This window comes from Labrus mixtus, chromosome 16 (assembly GCF_963584025.1).
Source record: "Labrus mixtus chromosome 16, fLabMix1.1, whole genome shotgun sequence".
NCBI lineage: Eukaryota > Metazoa > Chordata > Actinopteri > Labriformes > Labridae > Labrus > Labrus mixtus.
The window spans coordinates 684,462-699,241 of record NC_083627.1 but is presented as its reverse complement, the minus strand read 5'-3'; the positions used below and the strand labels follow the sequence as shown (position 1 = coordinate 699,241).

The 14,780-nt window shown below is 46.6% G+C and overlaps 1 protein-coding gene across 1 annotated transcript; it reads right to left on the bottom strand.

The window, feature by feature from the left end:
• Positions 1-818: 818 nt before the first annotated feature.
• On the bottom strand, positions 819-11,382 carry LOC132991261 (germ cell-specific gene 1-like protein). The gene is made up of 7 exons (XM_061059948.1): positions 10,697-11,382; positions 7,152-8,238; positions 5,237-5,431; positions 3,471-3,530; positions 3,211-3,369; positions 2,711-2,822; positions 819-2,337 (listed from the first exon to the last, which is right to left on the bottom strand). The coding sequence occupies exons 2-7, from the start codon at positions 7,345-7,347 to the stop codon at positions 1,728-1,730; spliced, it is 1,332 nt and encodes a 443-aa protein (XP_060915931.1). The 5' UTR covers positions 7,348-8,238; positions 10,697-11,382; the 3' UTR covers positions 819-1,727.
• Between the last annotated feature and the right edge of the window lie 3,398 nt (positions 11,383-14,780).

Here is a 14,780-nt window from a genome sequence, read left to right as displayed (position 1 = left end):
CATAAACAAACACAGATCAACGACCAACATCAGAAATATCAAATTCAACAATCCGTCACATTTAAACACATTCTCACATCACGCACTTTCCCATGAGTCATAAGTAACATGGAGTCCCTGAAGAAGTCGGTGTAAGGCTGCTTTAACACGAGCAAAGAAAACTGAAGGTAGCGTGCGATGTTTTCAGTCATTCCAGTTTCAAAACAATCCGGGGAAAACAACAAGATCATCGTTACTGCATAGAATCACAAAAAAACTGTTCTTTCCATCGTCTGGAGTTCAGTTTGAGTCGAGGCAGGAAGCAGTTTGTTCTTATGAGACGTAAAGAACTGCCAATCCAGAAATCACACATCAACTTTCAGCAGGATTTAAAGATGGTATAAAATGAGTCTGCAACAGTCTTCTCTTTGAACATTTACACACTCTGATTCAAACACACAAGTTTTAAAACCAATATTCTGCAAAAGTGACATTTTGGTGTTCCTGTCTTTCCAACTCTCATCAAAGTCCAACATCAGAGCAGGAAATGAATCATGAGCCGTCGGTAGAGACAGAAAAGAAACCGAAGTCAGTGAAGGGCTCGGTCCAATGCCGAGGTCAGACTACACCATCTTAGCCATAAACTGGTGCCATGACTTGACCCATAGACGTGACAGAGTGGGACCTGACTAGTCATCACAAGTGGGGTGATGATGTTGGAAGGAGGAGGGGGCGGGGCTAGACGACCCAAAGAAGGCTGTAAACAAACAAACGAGGGCGTGTCATGTAGTCGCTTGATGACACATTTTAAAGAGATGTTGTTGCCAACCCTGTCAACGCCACTGATGGAACAGATCACAGCGTAGAAGGCAGAAAAAAATCAGCTCGACTTTCTGTCAGGAGGTCGTGAGGCGTCCCTGATGTGGCCATGATTTGTCGTTCACTATGTGACACAACCCCGGGAACGACTGATCGATGGCTGCGTCTGAGTCTAACATGTAGTCTGACCTCGGCATTACGAACAGGATAAGGAGCTCTGACGTCTGGATGGAGCTGGGAATGGGGCCTCTGCTTCTTCAGGTGGAAGAAGCATCTGATCAGGTTGCGTCCTTTTAGAGATTTTCCATGAACTTATGGGGGTTGTTCCAAACTTGCTACAGAGATCATACACATCTGGAATCCCCCAAAAAAGATTCTGGAAAATCTGTCTGGGATGAGGTTTGTGTTGACTTGTCTGCTTGGTCTGCTTCCTGACCGGGCCCTGGATCAGCAGCAGACTATGAGTAGAGCGATGGATAAGGAATCAAAATAGGTCCCTTCTGTTGATATGGATCTATGCAGCCTTTAGCCTCTTTTAGCTTCTTGTTTTGGTTCTGATGCACATTGTTCTCATGATCAAAGTCAGAGGTCGCTGGTTTGATTGACCAACTCATACAAGACAAGCCAAACAGTGTTTGCCTTCCTCTCTGGATGGAGAACAAATCGTGAATAGAAGGAGAGTAGATATTGTGCTTTGATAGCGATCCATTAGCACAAAACACAACTGCATTGGTTTCATAATGAGGCAGGTCTGCGTACATTATACCTGTGGCAGTGTGATAATCCAACAGAGCATCAGAGCGGAGAGTTCGTAACCCTGTTTAGCTTGCGTTTGTATCTTTCTGTCCCCTAGTGGTCAAGAAACAAACGTGTAAACCACTGCTTTATACAATCAGCAGTTAAATGGTAAGATGTTCCTCCCAGTCCTCTTAGCAGAGCTCCCCCTCTCGCTCGTCCTGCAGAGCGTAATCCATCTCGTCCATCTCCCGCTCGCAGTCTTCACATCCTTCAGCGCCGCATCCCTCAACGACAACTAAACCGTGGTGATCCACCAGCCTTCCCCCTCCGATCCCCATTCCTCCCATTGGTCCCACTACTCCAAATCCCATTCCCCCAACTCCTCCCACAGCTCCCATGCCAACTCCATTTCCTCCACACCCCTTTCCGCCTATGCTCATCATTCCTCCCATTCCCATTCCAACGCAATCAGCTTCCATCCCATCAACTCCAAGTCCTCCCCCGCCAACAAGCAGTGCTCCGGCACCACACGCCAGAGGTCCAACCGCTGGTCCCACTCCTCTGGGCCAAAGAGGGTCTATGAGCACCCCCTGCTGGCCGAGTTGTATCAGCTGACTGACGGAGTACACCCCTGCAGTACTGCCACGCACCACCTCCTCATATGAGGGGGCGCGGGCAACAGAACGCGCCTCCTCCAGCCTCATCCGGGCGCGGTGTTTCATCTCGATGAGGGTCTTGGTGTAGGAGTTGAGCGTTGCGACAGCGGCGGCCATGCAGCAGCTGAACGACAGCCACGCCATTCTGGTGAGAACAGGAAAGAAGGGTGTCAGCGTGTGGCACAGCAAAGTCCATTTTTGCATTATTGCAGAATATTTGGCGTTTAAATGCAGGGCTAGTTGGTGAACTATCAAAGCATTTAAGCTAACAGCTGACATGCTAGCTCTAGTCAGTCTAACATCATGCTCATAGGCGTCTGTAAGTCCAGGCGCTAATGGGAAGTCTGGAATCTTTGGTTCTTTGTTTCCCAAACATTGGCAAGATTGTCGGTCAACAGCTCATATTCACATTTAAAGTTTCCTTTCCAAATGTTCACTGCTCTTTATGAACTGCAGGAGTACGTTGCAGTTGCTTTTACATTAAGAAATTTAGTTTGGCAAAGTAGAACCAAACTTACGCAAAAGACCATCCATAGTCCCAGCTCTGCGGCCTCCAGTCTTTGGGCCCGATGCTAACAGTCATCTGAAAAACAGTGGTGTACATCATGTGGGCCATCATCCCCATCAAACCTGGCAGAGAGAGCAAACATGAGACGAAGTCAAAGAGAAGGAAGAAGACAAACAAGTGTTTTAAAGGAGGGAAAAAGGAAAAGTTACACAGAAGAACAAATGTGAACGCCACAGCCATCATGAAACCCCAAGAAAGTTTAAGAAAAGACGACTTGATGTAAAAAATAAACTAAAGCAGAAGTTTACAGAGTAATAGCAGACTCCTGCACAGGTTGAATTTTGCATCCTTTGCCTACTTGCATCCAGAAACCTCACCAAGTAAACCAACTCCTCACCTGCTTTCAGCCTCCAACGTGTTTAAAGCGACAAGAACGTTCCTAAAAGGCTACATAATTAAGACGTAGTTCTCAGTCATTTCAAACAGGCATCATGTGTTTAGAGTCCTTACCCGAGAGGACGGTGCACATGGCAGCATATGCGTTGATCTTGAGGGCGTTCATCTCCCTCTTAGCACAGAGGCAAATCGCTTCCACCCACATCAGCAGGAAGCCCATTGCCAGAAGACCGATGTACATGAACTCACTGATGACCGAAAGCCAGAGGACACCTGGAAGCACACGACCACTCAGGTGAGGTTGGGGAGTAAATGGTCGTCCATTGTCATGGAAACGAGAGAAGGAAAAGCTTTATGTTGTAAAAAAAACTAACCTTGTGTCTCTCCTGGTGTCAGCTCAATGAAGCTGCGACACTTTTCTTCCTGATCATGACCTGGAACAAAAGTCACAACGGAGTTCACATGAGGACAACCTGTTCATCGGGTACGTTTTCGCCTGTAGAATATCTATTAAGGTTTAATCTTTGAACTGGGCGTCAAACATCAATAAGGAATGACTGCTTGAATGATAGAGGTTAATCTTCTAGCTTTCCGATGACTGGGCAGGCGGTGAAACTGAATTACCCTTTTGGGACAAAGAAAGTGGTCTGAAAGTGATGTAAAATATACAAGATGGTGTCCCACAAGGGTCCATACTGGGTCCTGTTTTATTTATAATTTCTATCAGTAACTGTTGTTGCAATGTTAAGCTACAAATGAGCCATAAAAAACATTTTTCCCTGGCAGTAAAGTGCTGGCTGTGTGCTCAGGAGTGCTTTCATGAAGTGTTTTGTGCTGAGAAAAAAAAACTCTGCACATCATTCCTGTCTCTATGACATTTGACTCTATGATTTATTTTTTTTTTTTACAAATTGCATCATGTGTTCTTTTTTTTTCCGGCAGAGTGATATAAATAAATCTGTTGCGATTTCTGAGAACTTGTGCCCCTGATCATTTTAAATCCTGGAAAAGTAATAAGAAGAGCTGCATTCAGCAGCTGTGTGGGAGGATTGATTTAAAAAGCTGGGATTTTCATTATGTCACCGTTTACCAACGAACAGAGCAGTCTCAAAGCGTGTAGAGTGCAGGGTTTCAGGGTTCAGGATGCAGGGTGCAGGGTTCAGGATGCAAGATGTAGGATGCAGGGTGCAGGGTGCAGGGTGCAGAATGCATGGTGTAGGGTTCATGATGCAGGGTGTAGGATGCATGGTGTAGGGTTCAGGGTAGAGGGTTCAGGGTGCATGGTTTAGGGTTCAGGATACAGGGTGCAGGATGCATGGTGTAGGGTTCAGGATGCAGGGTGCAGGATGCATGGTGTAGGGTTCAGGATGCAGGGTGCAGGATGCATGGTGTAGGGTTCAGGATGCAGGGTTCAGGATGCAGGGTTCAAGATGCAGGGTGCAAGGTTCAGGATGCAGGATGTAGGGTGCAGAGTTCAGGGTGCATGGTGTAGGGTGCAGGGTTCAGGATGCAGGATGTAGGGTGCAGGGTTCAGGATGCAGGATGTAGGGTGCATGGTGTAGGGTGCAGGGTTCAGGATGCAGGATGTAGGATGTAGGGTTCAGGGTAGAGGGTTCAGGATGCAGGGTGCAGGATGCATGGTGTAGGGTGCAGAGTTCAGGGTGCATGGTGTAGGGTACAGGGTTCAGGATGCAGGGTGCATGGTGTAGGGTTCAGGATGCAAGGTGCATGCTGAGTGAAGATGCAGACAATGTAGCACACTTGATATGAAACATATCAGAAGTGACTGAAGGAGGTTTGATGAGGGTTGATTCGAGTCACAGCTGTTTAGATAATAAACAGAATTTGTAAATTTTGGGAAGTTTTTGTCGTTACAGGAATATTTTACCAACTTGTTGAAACAGGAAGTGCTTCTAGAGCACAGTGATACAGGAAGTTATGTGTAAGCAGAAATGTTGTGAAATGTTTATTTTCCTTCCTGCATGAATGTTTTTTTATTTCAACTCTTTTTTGGATTTGGGAGGAATCTCTAAAGTTTTGATCTCAGAGTGATGAGCTGAGATTCAAATTATTTTTTCAGCAATGACCCTCTAAGAGAAACTGTGGTTGTGTATTCCCGCCATCTGCTCCCATCCCCAACCTTCATTGTGCTTCTCGCAGGACAGCCAGAAGCCGGTGTGGAAGTAGCGCAGCATGTATTTGTCCTCGCCCGTCTCCCAGATGTAGTGAACGGCGTTGGCCAGCTGCTTCCTCTTTATCCGTGCCAGCTCCTCCTTCTGCTGCGGGGTGAGCGTCACGTTGGAGGGCGGGTTCCTCGGGTCCGGGGTGGGGGCCTCTGGAGCGAGAAAAGATATGCAACAAAGTCGAGTCAAGAATGAAATACGAAGGGAGAGAGGGAAGAGTACAGGGCACGGGAGGAGAACGGGTAACAACGAGGAAATGAGAGTCAAAGACAGCAAAGAAGAAGAAAGAGAAGAAGATAAATGAGGAACAGGAAACAGAATAATAAAGGCGTATGGAGGTCCTCACTATAACAGTCTGTGTTGTTATTTAAAACCCGACTGACGTAAATCCTGAAGTGCGTCTCCTGGGACAAAGCGTGTAACCACGAGCCGGCCCCTCACACAGTTCTTTAGGTAATCTGTCATTTTCTATGCAGTGAAAATTGAAAACAACATAGAAACAAATAGGCTTAGTGCAGAAAGATGAGACATCGCGGGTCACAGAATCCAGATAACATGCAGCTGCAGATGCAAAGTTCTGAGATTAGCAACAAAGCCGGGATTACGTGAATCTCTGCAAGACAAGTTGGGAGTGAAATACTTGAACTTTGGAATGCAAGAACAATATTGTAGACGCCATGAAATCCGGCGCTGGATTTAGTCAGAGGTATTTTTGGAAACAGTCATTAATATGTTTGTTCCGCGACAGATGTTTACCTCAGAGGAAACATGGAAACATCATGCCGGTCTGAAAGTCTTTCGTTCATGTGATGAAAAAAAAAATCTGTTAATTCATCACAGGAGACTTTAAGGGGTTAAATTCATCCATGCAAAACACTGGGTTTCAGATGCAGCTCGGATTGATCACATTTCCTATCTATAACCTTCGTGTTCATGTGTGTGTGTGTGTGTGTGTGTGTGTGTGTGTGTGTGTGTGTGTGTGTGTGTGTGTGTGTGTTTGTGTGTGTGTGTGTGTGTGTGTGTGTGTGTGTGTTTGTGTGTGTGTGTGTGTGTGTGTGTGTGTGTGTGTGTGTGTGTTGGTGTTCTTCTTAACACAAAACATAATCGCCATGACGTCATGCAGCATACTGTTAAGTCGAGGTTATGCTGGGCGACAGAGAGACACAGATGTGTGTTTTTTTTAATCAGGGAGAGTTCTCGAAGAAAGAAGAGAAAAGCCTTACACCTCTCGAGTGCTTACATCGATATTTCTATATTTCAGGGTTATGTAACAGCGTGTCCTAAAAGCCTGCGAGCTGGACCCGTGTCTTGCACGTTCAGGTCTGGGGGTAGGGTCAGGCGCTCGCCGGACAGGAATAGACCAGAGCTCTATTCTACGCAAATGAACGCATAGGACGCCCCTCGGTTTGTCAGATATGAGAGCAGTTATCAGGTCAACAGGTGTTGCAGTGATGGAAGCGGGCAAGAGAAGTGGTTCAGATAGAAGTGATTGTACCCGACCTAAAAAGCCTCTGCATGTTTCTAATAAGCTCCACGAGCAGAAACGTGCTCAAACTAGGATCAATATTGGAGATGCTTTTGAAAAATGGAGAGAGGTTAGAACACAGAAAGGTTTACAGACCCATGCAGAGCTGGATAAACACTGAAGCTTCAGAGTCCACCACATGGTGACCTGTGTGAGCATGGACTCTAGAGAGGAGGGGGGGGGGGCAGCTCTCTGTGATGTTTAGAATTTAGACTGCAGTACCCATTTTAAACACTAGGGGTCAGAGTGACATACTGCTCCTTTAAAATCACCTGCTGTGTTTTTTTGTGTATTTGTCATTTAGGAACAAACATCTGCAGCTGTCCACCTGCTGTCAGTATTCTCACCTGTAGTGTACGGCTGGCTGTTGTTCTCCCCGCAGTTCTTCATCTTCACCGGTGACAGGCAGAGAGGCTTCACCACCTTGTGTGTCCCCACGCACCAGTAGGAGGTGCAGAACGCCAAGACAGAGAGGGCGAGCGCCAGAGAGGTGAGGAAGAGTGATAGCAGGGAGCGGTTACGTTTGGACATGTTCTCCAGCATGGCTGCTTCTCCAAAGTTTAACACGGTTCTGACCAAATAAAAGTGTGTTCCAGCTCTCTGGTTTATAAAGAACGGCTAGTGCCTGGAAGGGTCTGCTGCTGAGTCAGGGTGACAGTCAAAGGAGCGAGGAGGCCTGACATGTCGGGATGAGGCGACTTGATGATGTGGTTGGTGTTGCAATTGAAACAGATTCATTGAGAACGGGAGGAGGAAAAAAGAGAAAAAGAGTGGATTAGGGATGTTGAGAAGTGGAACGAAGGTTAGAGGGCAATCTGAAAAGAGGGCGGGTGCAAAGATGGAGGCCGGGCTGGCATCGAGGAAGGAGGGCAGTGGATGAGTGGGGGTCAGAGGACAGTGGGGTGGAGAAAGATGAAGTGCTTGGATTTAATCACTGCGACTGTGAAAGAAACAGATGTGAAGGCCAGAGGTTGGAGGAGGGAACTCCAGCACTCCTCCAGCTCCAGATTCAGTCAGTCAAAAATCATCCAGACCTCCCTCTCTCTTCTTGATGTTAGGGCACGAGCCAGGCGAGATGTTTGACTCCACACATGTCTCCTCACCGAGCGCCCTCCTTACCCCATGTCTCTGCCGCTATCATGCCTCTGTGTCTCTGACCTCTTCGCTCTCAGATGAAGATCAGCGTCTAAATCTTATCCTGCGGATTTTGAAACTAATCAGTCCTGCTCTCAGGGCACGTCCCGCTCTTCAACCTGTTCCTCCTCCACCTCTCAGGGAGGGGGGGCAGGGGGGGAGGATTGAGCCCGGGAAGGAGTGATTAGTCCGGTGTCTCAGCCCTACCTCCGGGTTGAGTAATCTGTGTTAATCTTGCAGGGTGCGGAGGATGAGATTAATGCAGAATGACTCTCATGATGTCTTTGTCTGGACGACCACCTGAAAATAAAGAGAGGAGATTGAGGCAAACATCTGGATTAAGAAATGTAAGGAAAGTGTAATCACTTCTTCATTCCTGCTGGACTCCAGAGTGGAACTGTCAGTCCCCTCGCTGAGTTCTATACTTTGTGTTTTTAACCCTCAGGCATCAGTTTGATTTACTACCCTCTTTTTTCTACTTTCTTTGCATAAATCTCTTAAACAACTTCAGCCCTGCTCAAAACTATCAAATATTGAGTAATTATCAGGAATTTGACCCTTTAAATGCCAGTTTGGTTACATGATTCTGGCATTTAAAGGGTTAAATTCCTGATAATTATTCAATAGAATAACTCAAAGATCTTTTTTTAGGTGACATTTACATAGTTGCTGGTCGTCTGAATTCTTCCTCTTGTTGCACAAAGAAGTACGAGCTCGATCTGTTTCTCTGCTCTCATGTGTCGGTGTGTCTGAATGGTTTCTGTTCATGATGATCTTTAGGAGCTCTGAGAGCTCCAGTGAAACGCTCTCCACGTCTGAACAATGATCCACCAAAGTGTTGATGAGATTAAAGCGATTTCACAGGTGAGCCTGTCGCTGATAAACTGTCGCTTTAATCAAATCATTCCAACCGGGCGGCTCAGATTAATTTGGTCCATCCAATCATTTCATGATGTGAACATTTAATCAATCAATGATATTGTCCGTTTTGAACTTCATGTCTCCACACCTGTCCCTGCCTCCTCCAGTGGTCGGAGTCAGGTTAACAGATCCTTCACTTCCTGTGGTGAGAGGCTCTGATTGGTTAAAGCTGTTTAGACAGAAACACTTCATAAAGTTTCTGCAGTGACCTCTGAACACATTCACCTCCGTCAGCTGGCGGTCCAACCTTCAACATAGTTCATGTTTTATTAGAATTTGAGATAAACTCGAGGTACTCGTTCCCTAAAGAAAGGATGATCGTTCAGTGAAGAGCACCCCTCGACTGATACGTTACAGAACCGACCCCCCCTATTGGCCCTCAGTCGCCACAGCAACCAAAACATCTCCAGGTAGCGACCGCGCTGATGCTAACTACCCAACCACATGGCCCCCTTCTGGGCCCCACAGATCAGCCATGATGGACCGGTTCAAGTCAGAGCGCGGACTAAAGTTTGGAAATATGTCCGGTAGCTGGAGAGGTGCCAGTTCACTTCCTGATTACTGCCGAGGCGTCCTGCAGCAAAGCACAGAACCCCCAACAGCTCCGATGCTATTTCATGTGCAGAAATGTCAGAGACCCTGACTTCTCTACATCCCTGCATGTCTGTGAGATTGTGTGTGTGTGTGTGTGTGTGTGTGTGTGTGTGTGTGTGTGTGTGTGTGAGTGTGTGTCAGTAGTCCTAACCGTTGAGTGTGTGCACGTCCGATAACAGAGAAAACTGAATTTATCCTCAAGGATTAATGAAGTTTATCTTCCTCTTTGTTTGTTGTTGAACTGTTTTCTTTTTCTTATAGAAAGAACTCTGAACACATAAAGTTTAAATTATATCAAACGTTCAACCCTCACACATGTCGATCTGTGTCCAGTTCAAGTTTTAAAAAAATGTCAGGAGGAGGAAAGTTTTCTTTGTATTGAAGTCCGCCGACTTTTTGTAATTTGAAGGTTTTGTGCTTTAATTGCAGAGAACGTTTTGAAGGAGGTGTTCGCACATCAGACTGAAGTCGGCGCGTAGGACGTAAAACTATCACAATGCTCCTGTTCGTCATCACCGATTTATGAGAAGAAATCATAACATTTCAGTCCCAAGTGAAGTTCAGAGGGACCAAGATGTGATTTTTTTCATAGATCGGTGAAGCGGAGCAGGAGAAGTGTGCAGGATTATTTTCAAAGCTATAACTGCAGGAAAGTCATCAAACACCTGCTCATCACTTCTTCAGGTCAGAGTCGTAAGAAAACACTGGATATGCTGCACAAAGACTCACAGCTCCCAAATATATTTATCTGCTATATTTACAACGTCTGGAGCCTCCAGGTGCCCTGATGAACGATGAGTTCTTGAATGCATATAGCAAATAAACGAGTAAAGTGCTGCAAGTCTGACCAGATGTTCCCCTCGGAGAGGAAACTGGAGGTTTCAGTCGAGTTTTCTGAGTTTGAAAAAGTTTGATTACACAGGTTTGTTTAATCAGTTGTTTTTCTTGACACATAGAGCTGGCTCTCTGGTGAGCTGGGTCATGTGTGTGTCTCCTAGACCAGAGTTTAGAAGAGGTTATCTTAACTGCAAGTAAACGTTTGTTTTTCAGGAGTTAAAGCTGTAAAAAGTACAACCCACAGTTTGTTTCTGTCCATGTGTCGGATCCCGTCCGTATCATCTCATCATGTTAAGCTCAAATCTTTTCCCTTGTGATTAAAAAAAATCCAGCTGCTGCTCACGCTCCACTTTTGATGAGCTTACCCTCCATCCTAAAAAAGGAATTCAAAAGCGGTTCCACTCACCACGTTTGAGACCCCCGGCGGAGAGACCCTCCTCCTTGATGTTTCCTTCAGCTCTCCTCGAGCAGGGCTGCAGATTTCTTCACCTCCCCTCTGCGCTCCCTCCTCCGTCTTGGGTGAGCTTCCAGCAGAAACCCACCCAGATTTCCCTCTAATCCGCACAAGTCCATCTGTTACTTTCCCTCCCCTTTGCTCCCTATACCGTGTCAGTTCACCCGTCCCAACAGCTCTCTCTCTCCGTTTCCTTCATCTCTCCTCCGCTCCAGTAACCCTCCTGACCTCCGGACCTATAGTGATTACTTAGACAGGATGGTATGGAGCGGCTCAGATTGAAACGGGAGTCTCATTGTCCCTGCTCTTCTTTAAACTGCTGCTTCCGAGCCCTTCTTAACACACCCCAGTACAGCTGTACATTATCTATACAGCTGCTGGCTTTAGGAAATCCCATCAATGACTGGAAAGCTATCGGCTTGGATCTCAGATTGGAAAGCTTGGGACAGATTTCTATCTTTCCCCGACTATTTAACAGTGATAGAAGAAGTATAGGACTCTTTACTTACCACCACGCAAGACGTCCTAAAACACATCAATTTGCAGCTTTGAAGGAACAAACGCTGCTCTGTCTCCTCCATCCGGGAGACCTCTGTGTGTAAAGAAAAACACATTAATTCATGGGAGGTAGAGCCTTCAGTTATCAGACCTGCTCGTGGTACAGTCTCTAAATGTACTATGAGAGGTAGAGCCTTCAGTTATCAGACCTGCTCGTGGTACAGTCTCTAAATGTACTATGGGAGGTAGAGCCTTCAGTTATCAGACCTGCTCGTGGTACAGTCTCTAAATGTACTATGGGAGGTAGAGCCTTCAGTTATCAGGCCTGATCGTGGTACCTACGGTCTCTAAATGTACTATGGGAGGTAGAGCCTTCAGTTATCAGGCCTGATCGTGGTACCTACGGTCTCTAAATGTACTATGGGAGGTAGAGCCTTCAGTTATCAGGCCTGCTCGTGGTACAGTCTCTAAATGTACTATGGGAGGTAGAGCCTTCAGTTATCAGACCTGCTCGTGGTACCTACAGTCTCTAAATGTACTATGGGAGGTAGAGCCTTCAGTTATCAGGCCTGATCGTGGTACCTACGGTCTCTAAATGTACTATGGGAGGTAGAGCCTTCAGTTATCAGGCCTGCTCGTGGTACCTACGGTCTCTAAATGTACTATGGGAGGTAGAGCCTTCAGTTATCAGGCCTGCTCGTGGTACCTACGGTCTCTAAATGTACTATGGGAGGTAGAGCCTTCAGTTATCAGACCTGCTCGTAGTACCTACAGCCTCTAAATGTACTATGGGAGGTAGAGCCTTCAGTTATCAGGCCTGCTCGTGGTACAGTCTCTAAATGTACTATGGGAGGTAGAGCCTTCAGTTATCAGACCTGCTCGTGGTACCTACGGTCTCTAAATGTACTATGGGAGGTAGAGTCTTCAGTTATCAGGCCTGCTCGTGGTACCTACAGTCTCTAAATGTACTATAGGAGGTAGATCATTCAGTTATCAGACCTACTCGTGGTACAGTCTCTAAATGTACTATTGGAGGTAGAGCCTTCAGTTATCAGACCTGCTCGTGGTTCCTACAGTCTCTAAATGTACTATGGGAGGTAGAGCCTTCAGTTATCAGACCTGCTCGTGGTCCCTACAGTCTCTAAATGTACTATGGGAGGTAGAGCCTTCAGTTATCAGGCCTGCTCGTGGTCCCTACAGTCTCTAAATGTACTACGGGAGGTAGAGCCTTCAGTTATCAGACCTGCTCGTGGTACCTACGGTCTCTAAATGTACTACGGGAGGTAGAGCCTTCAGTTATCAGACCTGCTCGTGGTACCTACGGTCTCTAAATGTACTACGGGAGGTAGAGCCTTCAGTTATCAGACCTGCTCGTGGTACCTACGGTCTCTAAATGTACTACGGGAGGTAGAGCCTTCAGTTATCAGACCTGCTCGTGGTACCTACGGTCTCTAAATGTACTATGGGAGGTAGAGCCTTCAGTTATCAGACCTGCTCGTGGTACCTACGGTCTCTAAATGTACTATGGGAGGTAGAGCCTTCAGTTATCAGACCTGCTCGTGGTACCTACGGTCTCTAAATGTACTATGGGAGGTAGAGCCTTCAGTTATCAGGCCTGCTCGTGGTACCTACGGTCTCTAAATGTACTATGGGAGGTAGATCCTTCAGTTATCAGACCTACTCGTGGTACAGTCTCTAAATGTACTATGGGAGGTAGAGCCTTCAGTTATCAGACCTGCTCGTGGTACCTACGGTCTCTAAATGTACTATTGGAGGTAGAGCCTTCAGTTATCAGGCCTGCTCCTGGTACAGTCTCTAAATGTACTATTGGAAGTAGAGCATTCAGTTATCAGGCCTGCTCGTGGTACAGTTTCTAAATGTACTATGGGAGGTAGAGCCTTCAGTTATCAGGCCTGCTCGTGGTACCTACAGTCTCTAAATGTACTATTGGAGGTAGAGCCTTCAGTTATCAGACCTGCTCGTGGTACAGTCTCTAAATGTACTATTGGAGGTAGAGCCTTCAGTTATCAGACCTGCTCGTGGTACAGTCTCTAAATGTACTATGGGAGGTAGAGCCTTCAGTTATCAGACCTGCTCGTGGTACCTACGGTCTCTAAATGTACTATGGGAGGTAGAGCCTTCAGTTATCAGACCTGCTCGTGGTACCTACGGTCTCTACATGTACTACGGGAGGTAGAGCCTTCAGTTATCAGACCTGCTCGTGGTACCTACAGTCTCTAAATGTACTATGGGAGGTAGAGCCTTCAGTTATCAGGCCTGCTCGTGGTACAGTCTCTAAATGTACTATTGGAGGTAGAGCCTTCAGTTATCAGACCTGCTCGTGGTTCCTACAGTCTCTAAATGTACTATGGGAGGTAGAGCCTTCAGTTATCAGACCTGCTCGTGGTCCCTACAGTCTCTAAATGTACTATGGGAGGTAGAGCCTTCAGTTATCAGGCCTGCTCGTGGTCCCTACAGTCTCTAAATGTACTACGGGAGGTAGAGCCTTCAGTTATCAGACCTGCTCGTGGTACCTACAGTCTCTAAATGTACTATGAGAGGTAGAGCCTTCAGTTATCAGACCTGCTCGTGGTACCTACAGTCTCTAAATGTACTATTGGAGGTAGAGCCTTCAGTTATCAGACCTGCTCGTGGTACAGTCTCTAAATGTACTATTGGAGGTAGAGCCTTCAGTTATCAGACCTGCTCGTGGTCCCTACAGTCTCTAAATGTACTACGGGAGGTAGAGCCTTCAGTTATCAGACCTGCTCGTGGTACCTACGGTCTCTAAATGTACTATGGGAGGTAGAGCCTTCAGTTATCAGACCTGCTCGTGGTACCTACAGTCTCTAAATGTACTATTGGAGGTAGAGCCTTCAGTTATCAGACCTGCTTGTGGTACAGTCTCTAAATGTACTATTGGAGGTAGAGCCTTCAGTTATCAGACCTGCTCGTGGTCCCTACAGTCTCTAAATGTACTACGGGAGGTAGAGCCTTCAGTTATCAGACCTGCTCGTGGTACCTACGGTCTCTAAATGTACTATTGGAGGTAGAGCCTTCAGTTATCAGACCTGCTCGTGGTACAGTCTCTAAATGTACTATTGGAGGTAGAGCCTTCAGTTATCAGACCTGCTTGTGGTACCTACAGTCTCTAAATGTACTATGGGAGGTAGAGCCTTCAGTTATCAGACCTGCTCGTGGTACCTACGGTCTCTAAATGTACTATGGGAGGTAGAGCCTTCAGTTATCAGGCCTGCTCCTAGTTATGCTGCTATAGGCTTAGACTACTGGGGGGAACTGGCACCTTAAGCTCCTGTCTCTCTCTGTGCACTCACATCATATTACTGCATGTCACTATCTGTAAATCTTCATGTACTATGTAAGTTACTCACATCTTCTCTTCCTGGGAGCTCCTTAGCTCTCGAACGTTCCTCTCGATCGTTGGTGGGGACGGCCTGCTCCCCATCCAAGTGGCAAAAGATTTTCACTGTACTCCGTTCTGCCCAACTCGCCAAACCAGCCTGACACTTTTCCCCCC